This window comes from Enhydra lutris, unplaced genomic scaffold, assembly GCF_002288905.1.
Source record: "Enhydra lutris kenyoni isolate GAN:26980312 unplaced genomic scaffold, ASM228890v2 scaffoldscaffold10, whole genome shotgun sequence".
Lineage (NCBI taxonomy): Eukaryota > Metazoa > Chordata > Mammalia > Carnivora > Mustelidae > Enhydra > Enhydra lutris.
The window spans coordinates 44,240,836-44,259,025 of NW_019154094.1; the positions used below are offsets into that span (position 1 = coordinate 44,240,836).

The window sequence follows — 18,190 nt, forward strand, 5'->3', positions numbered from 1 at the left end:
CACAGTCAGTTAAGCACCTGACTCTTGATTTTGGCTCAGGTCATGATCTCAGGCTTGTGAGATCCAGTCCCACATAGGGCTTCGCACTGGGTGCTGCCTATTTAAGATTCCCTCTTCCTCTGCCCCTACCCCTCTCTAAAAAAAAAAAACAACAAATTAAAGAAGACCTATATAAATGAAAAGATGTCTCATATTCACAACTTAATACTGTTAACAGGGCAATATTCCCCAAGGTGATATACAGATTCATCTCAACCCCCATCAAAATCTCAGTTGCCCTTTTTTTTTTTTTTTTTAGGATAAGCTGACAAGCTGATTCTAAAATTCACATGGAGATATAAGGGACCCAGAACAGCCAAAACTATCTTGGAAAAGAGGAACAAAGTTGGAAGACTCACATTTCCTTATTTCAAAACTTACTAGAGGGCTACAGGAATCAAGGTTGTATGGTATCAGGGTGCCTGGGTAGCTGTTGATTAACTGTCTGGCTCTTGGTTTCAGCTCAGGTCAGGATCTCATGGGTCATGAGACTGAGCCACATGTTGGGCTCCCTGCTCAGTGGGGAGTCTGCTTGAAGATTCTCTCCCTCTGGACCTCCCCTGCTCTCTCTCTCTCTCTCTCTCTCTCTAGCTCAAATAAATAAATAAATCTTAGGAAAAAAAAAAAGACTACATGCTATTGGCATAGGACAGAGATAAAGATCAAGGGAATAGAATTAAGAACCCAGAAATAAATCCAGAAATGTTTATGGTGATTTTTTAAAAAGATTTTATTTATTTGACAGACAGAGATTACAAGTAGGCAGAGAGGCAGTCAGAGAGAGGAGGAAGCAGGCTCCCTGCTAAGCAGAGAGCCCCGATGTGGGGCTCGATCCCAGGACCCTGGGATCATGACCTGAGCTGAAAGCAGAGGCTTTAACCCACTGAGCCACCCAGGCGCCCTTTATGGTGATTTTTAACAAGGGTGCCAAGCAAATTCAGTGGGAAAAAAGCCTTTTCAACAAGTGATGCTGAGATATTTGGATATCCATATTCAAAAGGATGAATCTGGACTCCTTCTTTATACCATCTATAAAAATTAACCCAGAATCAAACACTTACATGTAAGAGCTAAAACTATAAAACTCTTTAAATAAAATATGGGAATATATCTTTGTGATTTGGGACTAGAAAAGCTTTCTTAGATATGATACCAAAAGCACAAGCAACAAAAGAAAACAAATTAGATTACACCAAAATTAAAAACTTCTATGCTTCAAAGGACACTCTTGAGAGAGTGAAAAGACAACCCACAGAATGAGAGGAAATATTTGCAAATCACAGATCTGATAAGGGACTTGTATGCAGAATTACAATGGAAAGATAACCCATTAAAAAATGGGCAATGGGTTTGAAGGCATTTCTCCAAAGAAAATATACAGATGACCAAGAAGCACATGAAAAGATGTCTGACATCATTAGTCATTAGGGAAATGCAAAATCAAAACCACAGTGAGATCCCACTTTGTACCCACCAGGATGGCCATAGCAAAAAAGACAGATAAAAACAAGTCCTACAAGGAGGTGGGAGAAATTGGAACACTCACACACTATTAGTGGGAATCTAAAATGGTGCAGCCACTTTGGAAAACAGCTGGTGGTTCCTCAAAAGGTTAAAAAGTTACTGTATGATCCAGCAATTGCACTTAACGGTGTATTCCTAAGAGAATGGAAAACATATGTTCATTACAAGAATTTATCCATGAATGTTCACAGAAGCATTTTCAGAAGAGTCAAAAAGTGGGAAGCACTCAAATGTCCATCAGTTGATGAATGGATAGACAAAATGTGGTCTATCCGCATAACGGAATGTTAGCCACGGAAAGGGATGAAGTACTGAGACATACGACAATGTGGACGACCTTGAATACATTATACTAGTGAAAGACACTGATGACAAAAGGGTACGGTTTATGTGAAATGTCAAGAACAGGAAAATCTACAGAGACAGAACTAGATAGCTGGGTGCCTAGGGCTGGGGTGGGCTGATGGGGAGCGACAGCTTAGGGGACTGCACTTACTTTCTGGGGTGATGAGAATGTGCCAAAATTGACTGTCGTGATGATTACACAGCTCTGAACATGCTAAAAACCATTGCATTTTACACTTTAAATGAATGAATTGTATGGAACGAGATTTACATCTCAACTAAGCTATTAAAAAATGGAAATAGGGAAGCCACAGATTGGGAGAATATTCACAGTGCGCGTATCTGAAAATAGACTTGTGTCCAGAATATTTAAGGAATTCCCTACAGATCTGTAAGAAAAAGACAGATAGCCCAATTTAAAAATAAGCAAAAGACTTCAAATTTTCCAAATGGCTAATAAACAGAAAAGATACTCAATTTCATCGACCATAGGGGAAAAGCAAGCTAAACCCACAATGAGAAACCACCATGAGCAGCCACAAGTAAGAAGACTGACAATACCAGTGTACTCGCAGCATGAGGAACATTACTCCCAGATGTTGCAGGCGGAAGTATGTATCGCTTCAACCACTTTGAAAACCTATTTAGCAGTTCCTAATAAAAGCTGGATCTGTGCTTACTCTATGACCAATAATTCCATTCTAGGTAGATACTGAGGAGAAATGATTGCTCATGTTTTCCCTCAAGATATGTGTGAGAACATTCACAGCAGCTTTATAAGAGCCCGAGCTGGAAACGAGCTAAATGATCATTAACAAGGGGATGGATACACCAACGGTGGTATATCCACACAGAAGAATACTTGGATGAATCTCACGTATTGCGCTGCGCTAAGGAAGCCAGACACAAAAGAATACGTAATTCACGATTCCATTCGTATGAGGTCCAACAACAGGCTAAACCAATCAAATGTGGTGGAAAGCAAAATAGTGGTAACCTCTGGTGGGTGACATGGACTGGAGGGGGGCACAGAGGCATCTTCTGGGATGGTGAAAATATTCTGAGTGGTAGTTACAAGTGCATGCACATGCATACACACACACATGAAAAATTTAAGCCCTGCCCTTAAGATTTGTGCATGTAACTGTATGTAAGTTACAAAACATTTTTTAAAAAAGAAAGCTGCTCTCTGAGGTCCCTGGGTGAGGGAAGACAAGGGCTGCTTTCCCCCACTGCCTTGTGTCTCTTCCAAGCCCTTCATTTAAAGTTAAACTCTTGGGCCTGGAGTTCATGGTCCAACCTACCTCCACACCTGCTCACTCTGCATACCAGGACTTCTCCAAGATGAGCATGCTTCACAATCATCTGTGGGACTTATTCAAACCCCCATTGCTGGGCCTGCCTCCAGAGCTTCCATTTGGGAGGCTGGGGATGGGGCTGGATAATTTTCATTTCTCCCATGGTCCCAGGTAATGCTGCTGCTGCTGCTGGTCATGGGATCACACTTTGAGCACCACTGCTTTACAGGAATCCTCTTTTCCAGCCTCTGTGTCTTTGTTCTGTGCTTCTGGCATCTAATCCATATCTTGTTCATCTTTTCAAGCTGCTTCAAATGCCACCTCCATCATGAAGCTCTCCTGGGCTACTTCAGCAGTCAGTCTACAGCCTCCAGAACTCTGGGGTCACAGCCTGAAGGGAACCACCCCGATCTCAGAAAATCTCTGAAGTCTCATATTTTAGCTTATGAATTAAGGCATGTTTTACATTATTCTCTAAAATATATCCATGTGTGATTTAATTTACTTAAAAATATATATCTAAAGCAAAGCAGAAGCTCTTAGAAAAGTGTCCTGCTGGACACCTACTACATTCCTCAGGCAGGGTTATGTGTATCCCAGCCTGAAAAGCAATGGCTTTGCAAAATTTTGCATTGTCAGGCTATGTCCTTACCCTGTATGTTTGTTATCTTCTCTCCAATTATGGAGAGAGCAGACTGTGTCTCATTCACTTAAGTTTCACCCTTAGATTGACTGAGCTTTGTTCATAAGTGTGCTGAATGAATGTTTTTAAACCATCTCTTTTAAAGCTTCTGGCTACCTGCACAACCAGGGTTAGGGACCAGTGTTCTAGAGGATGCTTGTCTTGAAGGGACAGGGAATCACAAAGAACTCGTGCTGAAGGGACCTTACAGCATCATCTGTTTGTGGGCCTCAAATGGTACTGCCCATCAGCATCACTTGGAGGGTTCATTAAAACACAGATGGCCAGGCCCCACTCCCAGAGTTTCTGATCTCACAGCTGTGGGGTGGGGCTCAAGAATATGCATTTCTTATAAGTTCCCTGGTAATGCTGGTGCCACTGGTTCGGGGACCCCATTGGGAAAACCACTTTCTTGGTCGACTATTTCTCACACTGTGCTCCATGAGCCCCAGGAGGGAGGCAGGCAGAGGTACCTTAAGGGAGGTAGAGGCAGGGCCCAAACTCTGGCCTCCACCCACCTTTGAACCAAAGCATCTCTCCTTTTAGCTAGTCTTCATATCGGGGTTCCAGGTAAAATTCCATTTGAAGACAAGCTTCCATGGCCAAAAATGTCTGAGTCCCACTGGCCATCTCAGGGTGAAGAATTAAAAGGGAGAGAGACTTTCCAGGGTTACACAGCAATTCCTTTTCTTGAACTGAATTTCTTGAACCCCACACACCTGGGGTAGGAACCCCTTTCCTGAGAACTCCCCAAGAGCTACTACATTCACACTTCCCAGTACGGAGAGCTCACCCCCCTCCCTGGCAATTCAAATGGAAAGAAAGCACATCTTCTCACACTGAACGGAAATCCGTCTCTCTCTGGGTCCACAAAGATCAATGAGTTCATTGATTGTGCCCTGGGAGAGCCTGCAAGAACTCAGAAACAGGGCCTTCCCCACTCAATTAAGACTTACTTCTTAATGTTGTCTGCGGACATGGGCGCAAAGATAAAAGTAAGAGACAGACACACAATCTTCCTAGATCCACACAACTTCCCCAGCTTGAGGCCATCTAGGAGTTTGGCCTGGGTTAACCTCTTGGTTCCCCAGCATCACCCCCTCCCATCCAACCCACCAGACCAACCTTCCCCCAAACTCCTTCACTGCATCTGCCCTGCTCAAGTCCTCAGGGCTCCCAAATTCTTCTACCTCCCTTCTGAAAGGCCCTGGGGCATGATATTCAGGCTTTCCTTGAAGACCAGCTTTCCAGTCACACTTCCTGTAAACCCCACACCCCCAAACCCTCCACTCTGTCCACTCTGTCCACTTGTTCCTGCTGCTTCTATCCCCCGGAAGGCCTGTTTCTACTTTCTGTCCATCAATGCCATCTCAACATCCTCTCTTCCAGGAAGCCTTCCCTGACTTCGTTCCTCCTGCTCACACTGATTGCCCCCTCCTAATGCTCCCTACACCTAAACAGACTGTTCTACTTCTGTTTGTTTCCTCCCCTTCTCAGGGCTCTGGAGTCATATGGCCCTGGCCCTACTTCTTACTGGCTGTGTGACCTTGGGCAAGTCACTCATTTTCTCTGAGACTCAGTTTTGGACTCATTCAACCATCTGAGAACTCTTTACTGAGTACAGAGTGTGCGTAGTTAAATGACATAACGTATGTGAACTGTCAAGCACACAACAGAAGGTCAACATGCCCATGCCGCTCGCTCTCCTTTATGGCACCAGTGTCCAGGTATACTGGACACTGGCTGTGCTGAGAAGCCAGAGCTGTCTTGGAGAGGAAAGAGGGGACAGCAATAGGAGGCAAACTGATAGCACCAATTCAGATAAACTCATAAATTTGACACTGAGTCCCTCTAGATCCTGCTCTTGCCCCAGTTCTGTCAGCACCAAGGCCATGGTTGAATTAAACATGCATGTAGTGCTAAGGGAGGGCTGTCCTGTTCCTCCAAGCAGTCTGAGAAATCTGGCTCTGTCCTGGGCACTCCTGATGCCCTTTCAGGCGGCTACCACCACCATCAGGGAGGTGCTATCAAAGGACAGATTCAGGGAGGATCTGAGAAGCTTCTCATCTGCCTTTCTGCACTGTGTTCTCCTAATACTCCTCCCTTAGTCCATCTGACCCTTTCACAAAAACCTGCCAGGCGGGTCACCTGGGTGGCTGGTTTGTTAAGCGTCTGACTTCAGCACAGGTCATGATCTCAGCATCCTGGGATGGAGCCGCAGGGCCTGGAATTGAGCCCTGCCTTGTTGTCATCATCATCCTCGCTCTTGTCCTTGGGCTCCCTGCTCAGTGGGGAGTCTGCTTTTTCCTCTCCCTCTGCCCCTCCTCCCATTCTTGCACATTCTCTTTCTCTCTCAAATAAATTAAAAAACAAAAACCAAAAAACAAACAAACCACCCCCCCAAAACCGAAAACCTGCCAGGCCCCCGGTGCTTGAAAGCCTCCTCCCCATCCCACACATTCCCTCAGGGAACTCCAGGACACTTCCGGGCCTTCAGTTGATATCTCCACACTTAATCACTTCTGGTGAACATCCTGTGCCCAGCAGATCACTGGGATGTCCTTCCCCACCCCTCACACTTCACAGAACCCACACTAAACTCCTCATCACCCTGTGTCTAGATTGACCCCTTCCAACATTTGCTGCTCTGGTGAGTCAGCAAGTCAGATATCTGAGGTCAGCCTGGACCCCTCTCCCGCCCCCTACAGCCAGCAATCACCAAGCACATCACCCTCCAATCTGCCCACAGTACTCCAGTCCAGTGTCACCTTCTACTGGAATCACCCAATGGCCTCCCCACAGACATTCAGTGGATCAAACCCAACCCCCAACACGACTTATGGGGCCCTGCCCACTCTGCCCCTCACGTCTCACCACTCTGTCACTCATGCACACACCACAGCCATGCAACACTTCTTTCAGCTCCCAAAGATGCCAGTTTCTAACTGGATTCCAGACCTTTGCACATGCAAATCCTCTTGCCAGGTACAAGCTTCCTCACCTGGCCGACTGCTCCCCATCCTTCAGGTCTCAGCTTAGACACGCTTCCTCTGGGAATCCTTCTCCAGCCTCCAGAAGACTCGGATGGGGGCCTCCTCTGAACTTCTCAGGCTCAGTACATCCCTATCATTGTGCTAATATTGTCCCTTTTGTGCTTGTCTCCTTCCTAGACTGTCAGTTCCTGAAGGGCAAGTACCCAGTACCCAGCACATTAGAGGTGATTGGGAAAAATTTCTGACTGAAAAAGTGGTAAGACTGATGGAAGGATTAACCCCACCATCACTCATTCATCAGATATTTACTGAGCCCTGATGGTGTACCAGGCCTCACAAGACACTGGCAATGGGACCAGTCAAGCTCTTTGCCCTCAATGAACTCTGAGTTTAGTGAGGGAGATAAGACAGTAAATAAGCCCCTGAGAACGGCCCCTAAATAAATGAAGCAAAGTGGACAGAATGGAAGCGAGAGAGAGACAACTCAGTTGCCCATCTTTGGGCAAGGGCATGGCATTTCCTTTGGCCAATGGGATGTGGGCAGAAGTGATGATAGGCCAGTCATGAGACTGAATCTCAGAAGACCTCTGGTGTTTCTGCTTATTCCCTGCCATCACCATGGGAAGGGCCTTCCCTGGTTGCCTACTGTCCCTTTAGCCTGGGTCCCAGAATCAACATATAAGAAGCACAGCCACTGAGTTGAACCGAGCTTTGACCAATTGATTTCCAGTTGACCCAGACTATATTTTCCCCAAATGGCTCATAACAATATCTCCTATCTCACATGGTCATTATGCAATGTAATGGTATTACATTGGTATTTCTCCCATTGATACTGGAAACTATCCCCTTCCCTTGAACTTGGGTAGACGTATGTGACTGTCTCCACTAATAGAGTATGATATAAGTGGTGCTACATGACTGAAGCCTGGAATGTAAAAATGCCACGAACTTCCTCCTGGCTCTCTCTTGGGACACCAAGTCTCGGAATGCAGCCACCATGCTGTGAGGAAGCCCAAACTTGCCCAAGCAGAGAGACCACATGGAGAGGCCACAAGTAAGTGTTCTGGTCAACAGCCCAAATGAGGTCCCAGAAAATAGCCAGCACTAACCATCAGCCATGAAAGATGACACTTGGGGTGATTCTAACCTCTGGCCATCAAGTTTCCCTTGGTCTTGAAGTCCTCCCCAGACACTGGGGAGCAGAGACATACTCTCCCAACCTGGCCTGGCCCAAACTTCTGGCCCAGAGAATTTGCAAGCATAATAACATGGTTGTTCTGCCACAAAGTTTTGGGCACCACTTCGTTGAGCCCACAGCAGAATGAGAAGGAGGAACTGGTTATGAGAAGATCAGGGATAGGACATTCCAGCGGCAGAAAAGCACGTGAAAAGTCACGCAATGGAAATGCATCTGTAGTATGTGAAGAAGAGTGGGAAGGCCCAGAGTTGCTGAAGCGAACAACGAAAGTGGTAGGAGGCAGCACAAGAGAGGTAGGTGGGAGGGATCAGATCATGTCTGATGGGCCTCTTAGGGGAGGGGGCCTCTCTTGGGGAATCAGATGGTGATAACTTCCAGGATTACCTCTCCCTATTGGCAGACTGGCTTCTGAAAAGGGCTTCAATGCCTTAGGCCAAAGGAGGAACCCATGGTAGGAATTTTCAGCTCTTGCTAGGGAGGGATTTTTTTTTTTTTTTTTTTTAATATGAGAAAACACAGCACTGACGATATCCACAGGATGTTACTGTTCAAGGTCTATAATGACTCACTACCTATAAGAAATAGCATAAACCCCATGGCCTGGCATTTCAGGTACTTGGTTTTTGGACCAATCATTCAACTCCTAATTCCACTTCCAACCTGCCTTTCCAAACTTATCCATGTTCTAACCATGTGTGACGATGCACCATTCTCCAGACATATCATGTACTTTCAGGTCTGTGAGAATTTCCATGCTGACCATCTGCCTCCTCCATCAGGGTCCTTCAAAGTCTATCTTAGGGGCACTTCTTTTGCCAGTTTTCTTAGATACCCCAAAGGGGAATAAGTCTCTCCCTTCCCCCATGCTCCTGCATATTTTGCACAAAACTATAATTGTGCAAATTATACTTACTGTGGAGTAGCATAACTGTCCACCTATTTCTCCTCCCCACTCCACTCTTTCCCCCACAAATAAGAGACACTTATTCAAGGGTAGATTCTAGGACTTATTTATCTTTGGAGCTCGAAAGCCCATCTCAGTGCCACAGGCACTGTAAAAATCCTGTGATGTCCGATTCAAGAGGAATAAGCCAGGTGGATGGATGGTTGGATGGATAGGTGAGTGGGTGGGTGAGCAGATGGGTGGATGGGAGGATGGGTAGATGGCTGGAAGGATGGGTAGACCTCTGAATAGTGGATGAACTGAAGGAGGGTATGAGCGGGAACACAGATATGGCATAAGGGGGCATAGATAGATTAAAGGACAGATGCGTGGTTGAAAAGCTGGCTACATGATTGGGCGAGAATTTGATTATACAGATAGATGGGCAGGGGGATGAATGCATTTATGACTGGGTTTCTGGAAGGACAGAAAGAAGTCTTTAAACCAGAAGTCAGCAAAGCCTTTCTGTAAAGGGCCACACCATAAATATTTAAGGCTTTGTGGACCACATACAGTCTCAGTCATATATTCTTCACCTCTTTCTTTTTTCTTTTTCCAAGCATAAATTGCCCCACGAGGAGAATTTTATTGATGGCACTAGTTTATTTCCCTCTTAAAAGACCAACAGCAACCAAATGAAGTGAACATAACCTCAAGATTTTATTGTCCTCATGATATAACAAAATATGAAGCTTAGAACTGACTCACTGGCCCTTTCTCTTCTTATCTCCTCCCAGTTCAAAATGCTTGCATCTCTTAATAGCCAGCATTCTCTTAGATCTGCAAATGCAATCAACACATTCAAGCCTCAGCACAATCTTCTTTGTAGTTTTAGCCTTTTTCTGGAAAATCGGCTTAGTCTGCTCACCATAGCCACTTCGCTTCCTGTCATAATGCTGCTTTGCCTGGGCATAAAGAGAATCTTTGCCTTTCTTGTACCGTGTCATTTTGTGGGGTTGGTGCTTGCCACGCTTCTTGCAGAAAGTCCGTTTAGGAACGTTCACCATGTTCGTGAGAGTGCTATCGCCATGGAAAGCTCACCTCTTTTTCTTTTTTTTCAAATTATATATTTGACAAGGGTCTAGTATCTAAAATATATGGAAAACTCTTACATCTTTTTTTTTTTTTTTGAAGTACAGTTGATGCATCTTTTTTGCCTTTTTTCACAAACATTTAAAACACATAGGGGTGCCTGGGTGGCTCATCTGTTTAAGTGGCTAACCTCAGCTTAGGTCATGATCTCAGGGTTCTGGGATGGAGCCCCTTGAGTTAGGCTCCCTGCTCAGCAGGGAGTCTGCTTTTCCCTCTCCTCTTGCCACTCTCCCACTCAGCCCCCCTAGATAAATAAATAAAATCTTAAATAAATAAAATAAATAAACATATAAAATCCAATTTTAGTTAATAGGCTATGCAAAAATGGGATCTTGCTTATTAGGATTCAATTCCTGATGACCAGAACTTTTAGTAATCCCTGAGTTAGTTCTGTCTACCAGTTCACAAGTACAAGGTTGAATCACAAACACAGAAGGCCACAGGCCACCGCATCCCCACTCAAAACAGCATAATGCAGCCAGGGACCTTCTAGCTAGGAAGGTTCAGAATGCATGACCAGCCCTTCTCATCTCCGGGCAGCCTTGGGATTTTAATACCATCAAATCTATAAGGAGGAATTCTGAGAGATAACCTGCCAATCTGAGCACTCAGAGATGGATCCAGCCTGGGAGTGGTGGAGAATGTCTCGAAGTTTACGGGTCTCTTTTGGACTCATGTCCCTGGCTAGGACTTGGAGTCACACTGGGGCTTTTCTTCCACTTCTGTCCCCATACACACTGACGTCATAAATGGAGCTCTGGACCACAATTTCCCAAAACTAGCTTAAGAGTTGTGACTTTTATGGGTTCTTTTTCTTTTCCTCCTCAGGATATTATTATGGATTACCAGTGGTTTCAGCATCTTTCCAATTGGCAGGAAGCAGTGCAAACACAGATGGAAGTTTCCCAGTTAAAACCCTCTTAACAAAGTCATAAAACAAAAAGCCCAGCCTCTCAGTCATGCTGCCAGCTCAGAGGCAAGTGAGAGAGGAAAAAAACAAAAATAAAAACAGGAGAGTGACTCTTCCTGCCCTTCCTAAAGAGATCTTCTAGGTGTTAAGAGGGTGGTACACTTCATACCTGAGGGCTTTGGGGTTTAATAATGAACACAAACCTTTCATCCTAAAGGCAAAAAGGAGGCACTGGGCACACAGATCAGAGTAGTGCTCTGTCCTGCTTCTGGGGACCTGGGGGCCCCTGCTCACATTGCAATGCGACACTAAGGTGATGTCACTGACAGGGACCTCAGCTGGATTCTGCAGGAGGCCTGGATTGGTGCTGGGGCTCTGCTGCATCCAGAGAAGTCCTTGCCACAGAGAGCTCCGAAGGCAGTTGAGAGATGCAGGATTAACACATGACAGTGCACTGGGAGTATAGGGTGTTCACCCTGGCTCAGTCACTCTCTCTGGGCCTCTATGTCACCACAGACAATATGTCTAGGATAGACATTCCCAGCTCTGATGTTCTTGGATAGACGTGGTGAACAATGCAGAACAGTGTGGCATCAGATACTAAACTACTAGGGGACTGGAAATGGCTTAGAGACCTCAGGGAGCAGATGCCCTTGATGCTCCCTCACTTCCCACATCTCTGTTGTACCCTCTTCTCTCATTTCTCCTTATGACTCATCCCAAAAGTCACCATCTCAGGGAATGATTTCCCCAGGTTGTCAGTCCTTCCCCCTGTGCTCCAGATAATTTCTCATTTTCTAATCTGTCTTCTTTGCTGGCCAGAGAGCTCCTGGGAAAGGACCTGTCTGATCTTTCTATTTCCCAACTCTTGTCACACAAGAGCTCAGAATTCATCAAAACATGTTTGTTGAAGTGAACTGAACTGACTGCAAAGGGAGACCTTCCAGGCAATTTTGCAGGTTGGAAGGGGTGGCAGTGCCTGATACCCAGGCAGTCTCCACGTCTGGCCTCCTTTCCTCAGAAAGTCCACAGGATTTCCTCTCCAATGACTCAGGTGTTAATTGCCCCAGTGCTGAGATGACTGAGAAAGCCTCTCTATACCCCAGCTATTCTGTCATTGTGCTAACATACCTTCTTCTCCAGACGGATCTAAACATATATACACATATATATATGCCCCCCACACATGCATGCACCCACACATGTATAATCACACACTCACCTAAACTCACACACACAGCAATGACCCTGAACTACATCTGTCCTCCTTCCTCAACAAGAGGGCTGAGGAAACTGCAAACATCCTTCCAGAAACCTTAGCACAGCCCCTAATAGACCCCCCAGTCCAGGCAGAGAGACATACCCATGGAAAGCACAGTGCTATTCACCCCCTGAAGCACATGAACAAGAGACAGATGTCCAAAAAAAGCCTTGGTGGGTATCTGTCTGCTGCCAAGCCTCTGTTCATTGAAATCACCTGTCTCCTTGCTGCTTTTCTGCCTCTTATATCATAGCCTTGTAAAAGGGCAACAAGTTTTGGACAACAGAAATGATTAACTCACCAGATGTAAGTGCTGGAGCATCTCCACATATCTGCAGAGGGAAAGAGGGTTGAGTTTGCATTAATTCTCATCCTGTTTAAGCCAGGGAGGGGTGAAGTTCTGTTAACAATCTCAAGGCCACCGGCAGCTGACTGGGGACTCACGCTTTCTCCGAAGACAGCAGTTCCTGTGCGATGACATGGGCTCTAGATTGTCCTTCCATCTGTAAGAGAGAACAGAGTGAACAGGAGGGAGAGCACCAATTCAGAGAGAGGAAGGGAGACCCCTCCCCCACAAGCCTTGGTTTTACAGAAGGACCTGCAAACTGCTGGAGGCAAACTCCATGTACTTCTCAGCCCGTTCCTTGACACTCACGACCTGTGAGATCTTCAACCCCCACGTACCTTGGTTTCCTTATCTACAAATGTGGATATTGAAGGCCTCTAACTTGGAAGGTCGTCAAGCTAATGCTCAGCACTCTGCCCAACACACAGTAAGTGCTCTCCAGGTGGCCACTACCATGACTATGTGATCTTGGCATCCACCCACAGGTCTACCAACCTTGAACCACCTGCATTTCTCTGCACACAGAGAGGGCTCTTCTTGCTTTTGCATGTGCTTTATCCTCTTGGGTGTCATTTTCCCCTTCTCTGCCCAGTTAATTCCCAGTTATCCTTTAAGACTTAGCCATGGTATCCATCACCTCCTCCAAGGGGCCTTTTTTGATCCCCTGCCTGAACCGGCTGGATCAGATATCCTTTCTGGGGCATCCTCCTCTCAGAATACCAATTATGTCTCTTCTGGAAAGCAGGAACCCTAAATTTCACCCCTGTATGACCAGTGCCTCACATACAGTAGGCTTGCTTTTGTTGACTGAAAGAAATTAATGAGTGAATGAAAGGATGAATAAATGTAAATGTTCATTCCACTTGGGAAGCACTAACTACCCTGGTTGACCTCAGGAGGTGAGCCATTTAACCCACTGAGGCCCAACTTCTGCACCTGGAGGATTTGGGATTAACTGAGATTATGTCTATAAAGAGGAAGGATGGGCAGGGGCTGAGACAGATGCCTGGGCCTTCTGCCACAAGCAGGTGCCTCCTCTGTGGCCCCGAACCTGACAGATATCAGACACTGCTGCCTGGGATCCAGAAGGACAGAGACACTATGGGGCAGCCTGAACAGACGGCAGCTGCCAGCAATGTGCAGGCAAGGCTGGGGGTGGGATGGTCCACAGCAGATTAGAGGGCATTTGGATTAGACAACTGGCTTCTGGTTCCAGTTCTACCACTGCCTCCTGGTACAACGTGCACAAGTCACTTTGTGAGGCTGGGCCTCAGTCTTCCCATGTGTGAATGAATTGACCTCTAAATTCCCTTCTATGCTGAACTTACATGTACCTAAACTCGAGGAGCTACTGGTCGAGTGAATGATCTACAACCAGACGCTCATGACCTGTTGAGGGAGCAACAGTGTTTTGGTTAAGAGCAGAGACTCTGGAACTAGGTAGTGTGAGCTCAAATCCTACTTCTGCCTTCTAGTTGAAAAAGTCATTTAGTCTTTCTCTATACCTCTATTTTCCTATCTGTAAAACGGGCACAACAGAATAAGGGCACCTAACACCTGCATATTGTGCAGACTGAATGAGTGCATATACAGACAGGTATCTCTCTATCTCTGTGTCTGTATCTATATAGGCATCTCTCACGTGGACTAACGCCTGGTGCACGGGCAGCACTGCAAAAATAATGGCTATCATTATCTTTGTGGTTTTTGTTATTGAGGTGGAAGCTAGGGATGGAACCAAGTGCTCAGGGATGGACTAAAAAAAAAATAATCGACAGGGTCAGGTAGGGGAGCGGTCTGAACTGCACAATGAAGGCTGATTGCTGCTCCTCTGAGGGTAGCAGTTGAGGATGTGGAGAGCAAAGGGACTCTGGAATGAAGCATATCCAAGTTCAAATCCCAGCTCCTGTGTTGTGTAATTGTATGGCAGCTGGCAAACTATTTCCTCTGAGACTCAGTTTTTTCATCGGAGATATGGTGGAGAGTAATCAGCCTGGTCTTGTGCACTGGTCTGGTTTTTTTTTTTTTTTAAGATTTTATTTATTTATTTGAGAGAAGTAGAGATAGCGAGAAAGAGCATGAACAGAGGCCGGGGAGAGGGAGAAGCAGGCTCCTCGCTGAGCAGGGACCCTGATACAGGGCTCAATCCCAGGACCCTGGGATCATGACCTGAGCCGAAGGCAGACGCTCAACACTGAGTCACCCAGGCGCCCCTCGTGCACTGGTCTTCTTGATGATAGATTCCTGACTCAAGGCCTTTATACTTGCTGTTCTCTCTGCATGTGATAGACTTTCCCAGATCTCATTCTTATTCTCTGACTTTTTCAGGTCAAAAGTCATCCTCAATGTGGCCATCCATGACTACCTGACCTAAAGATCACCCCAAATCATTCTCCACCCCAGGGTTTCTCAGCTTTGGCACTACCAACATTTTAGGCCAAGCAGCTTTGGTTGCAAAGGAAGGCCTATGTACCATAGGATCATTAAGAGCATCTGTGGCTTCTACCCACTGGATGACAGAAGCAGCCCCCACCCCAAGTTGTGACAACCAAAACCGTTTCTAGACATTGCCAAATGTCCTGGGGTGGGGGCAAAATCTCACCCCTGGGTGAGAGCCACTTGTTAGAAGATTTTGTCTTGCTATGCTCTTCTTTATACCAGCAGCCACACTACCTGATACTATCCTTGCACAAAGGAGATGTTCAGTCGACAACTGAATAAATAAATGAAATGAGATACAGTGCCTGGCACACAGGAGGCATCCAATAAACGAGTTCCATTCTCTAGCTGTTCCATCCCTCAATGTTGCTTGGCTAAGCAGCACAGTATTTTTGGAGATTTCATTTTCTCCAAGGTCCCCTGAATAGGGCAGAACTTGGGCCCTTGGTCAGTCTCCCCTCTGCATCTCACTGCTGCCTTTTGGCGGGCTGTCATAGCATCTATGGAGCAGGAGGGGAAACAGCAAGGCCTGCAGAGGCCTCCAGTCTCACCTGGCCTCCTGCCTTCCTGCAGGCACCGAATCGTGACTCACTGTCTGCCTTCCACATCTGCAGGGCTAGTGTAGGGCTCTGTGGACAAGTGTAGCTCACTCCTCCCAAGCAGGGGCTCCTTGTAAAGTCGTGTAAAAAGGCTTTGTAAACAAAACCCTTGCAATGGAAAATAATATTCTGCCAGGACAAGTCTTAACGGCTAGGAAACCCTGTGGTCAAGCTTCCATCAAGAGAATGACTTTGTAGAGAAAGGACAGGGGGCAGGAGATCTCAAGCTTAGGTTCTTCCCCTATAAAATGAAGACAGGATGACCTCCTATCTCCCAGGGGACTGTGACTCAATTCTCACTTGTCATCCAGCATGATGCTGAGAGCTCATGTTCTGATGTCAGAAGACCTGGGTTCAAATTCTGCGCTCCACCCCTTCCTACACCTATGCCCTTGAATAGGTCAGTTCTCTTCTCTGAGCTCCACCTGTAACACAGTGGTGGTAATAATAATAATAATAATATTAATAATACCTACTTAATAACAGAACAGCTAGCATTCAGCGAAAACTTAGTATGTGCTAAGAATGGCTCTAAGCTTTTTACGTGTATTCTCACTGAATCCTCCCAACAACCTATGAGTAAGGTATTATTCTTATTACCTCCATTTTGCAGTTGAGGAAACTGAGGCACAGGTAAGTTCTAACCTTTGCCCAAAGTCGGTGCTAGTAAGTGGCAGAGCCAAAATTCAAAACCAGGCAGTCTGGCTTTAACAATTAAGCACTTAGCAGTGTGTCTGGCACACAGTAAGCACTCGGTGGTAAATGACATCTCTGCTCATTACAGATGGCAGGGTTCTTCAAATTGGGGAACACCTATTCTTCACCTGTGTTGGAAAGGTGGTAGGAGTCTGGCACTCTAGCAGGAGCCCAGGTTAGTTCTCTCAGTCGGTTCTCTCTGATCTCTGACCCTTGGAGCAGTGCCTACCATGCTACACAGGAAAGAGAACTATGCTGAAGTCAGGATACCTGGACCCACATCCCAGCCAGGCCATGAGTGGCTGTGCTGTGCGGGCAAGTCCTCCACAGATGCCTCTGTGTCCCCATCCTGAAGATGGGGTCAGCACTCCCACCCTGCCAGGACGAGATGAAGAGATGATGGCTGGAAGTACTCAGGCCCACGCCAACTTTCAGAGTTGTCACCATGACCATTGTTTCAGTCCCAAAGCTGTCAGGGGCAGACTTCTGGTAGGGCTGGGGCACGGGCCACTCTGCACGTCCTTCCCAACCCCTCCTGCCAGATGGGGAGACTCTGGGTGGGACGCATGGGGCCATGCTGCCTTAGTGACTCTGCTGATGATGGATGTGTCTTCACCAGCCGGACAAGAAGGGGGCCTATCAGGCTATGTGGCCGAGGCTCTCCTCAGAAGCTGCTACTGGGCGTTGCCCAACTGGGCCATTTAATATAGATGTTTGTTTAACCAGGAAATGAACTCCGAGGTTGACGGCAGTGTCCAGGGACAGACTTCTGGGAACAGGGTTCCTCCCAGGAGTGTGGGGGCTGGGGGCGCCAGGGCCTGTGCTATCGCGTTTCTCAGGCTGACGCTGGGGGTGTTCTATCAGGCCACTGCCCGCCCCTCTGCCCAAGGCCGAGGCTGCTTATCTTCCCAGTTCCCCAGGGCCGCCCAGTCCTGAACTTCCTCCCCAGGCCCCAGGCAAACCAGCCTGGCTCTTCTGGGACCAGGTTGGGAGGGCTAGTCCTCCTCTAGGGACCCTCTTGGTAGCAGTCCCAGAAACAGCTAGGAGTCCTAGTCCTCTGTCTCCATGCCTCAGTTTTTCCAGCTATTACTTGTGGCTGCTTAGCCTCCTTCTAGAAGAGCAGTGTTCCAACCATGGCCTGAGAACCTCTGGGGTTCTGTCTCCCTTTTCTGATTACTTATCGGTGAAGTTGGTCCAAACAATAATTCCAACAGACTGAGCACAGAGGCAGCCGGGAGAATCCAGCTATCTTCTAGGAAGCTAGACGTGAATATTTGCAAAAATGAAAAACCAATGTTATGCTTCTCACTAAGGTTTTTTGAAAAGTTATTCTTCATAAAAAATGCCATTTATGTTAACATGTGGTAGACCTATTACTGTTATTCTTAAATGAATGAAAAGATGTTTAAAATTTTTCTCAATGTTACCTTTTCATGTGGCAAATACTAACTGATAAAACTCATAGAAACAAAAACTCTTTGGGGTCCTCAGTCATTTTTAAGAGGAGAGAGAGGTGTGAGACCAAAAGGTTTTGACAACTATTGTTTTAGAGGCTGTTGCAAAGCTCATACAGGATTGTAAGTAGAAAATCTCTTCTCAGTGAAGAGCCACAGAGGAGGGAAGCATCGTTATCACTGTGCAACAATCATAGTAATAATTATTATTGTTGTGAAAAGCAGGCTAACAAACCCCTGGCTTTATGGCCTGGCCCTCGGGATGGTCCCAAGTAGGCCCAGGAGCCACATGGGCCTTCTCCACAATGTCCTGCTTTGCAGAAGAGGAAGAAACCATCCTCAAAGCTCCTGGTTTCTTACCACCTTCC

At 46.4% G+C, this 18,190-nt stretch overlaps 2 protein-coding genes across 4 annotated transcripts in view; both read right to left on the reverse strand.

Moving 5' to 3' along the window:
• Positions 1-18,190, reverse strand: part of LOC111143940 (FYVE, RhoGEF and PH domain containing 5) — a 120,654-nt gene that overhangs the window by 39,662 nt on the left and 62,802 nt on the right. For all 3 annotated transcript variants that reach the window (XM_022497975.1, XM_022497976.1, XM_022497977.1), the window contains 2 exons: positions 12,733-12,791; positions 12,590-12,620 (listed from right to left, as the gene is read on the reverse strand). In XM_022497975.1, the coding sequence (XP_022353683.1) occupies positions 12,590-12,620; positions 12,733-12,791 (90 nt within the window). The remainder of the gene's footprint in view (positions 1-12,589; positions 12,621-12,732; positions 12,792-18,190) is intronic.
• On the reverse strand, positions 9,667-10,056 carry LOC111143942 (60S ribosomal protein L36a-like). The gene has a single exon (XM_022497978.1). The coding sequence runs from the start codon at positions 10,030-10,032 to the stop codon at positions 9,730-9,732; it is 303 nt and encodes a 100-aa protein (XP_022353686.1). The 5' UTR covers positions 10,033-10,056; the 3' UTR covers positions 9,667-9,729.

Bases quoted from the DNA above. Each gene is read 5' to 3' on its own strand.
- LOC111143942 (XM_022497978.1), bottom strand. From the start codon at position 10,032: ATGGTGAACGTTCCTAAACGGACTTTCTGCAAGAAGCGTGGCAAGCAC.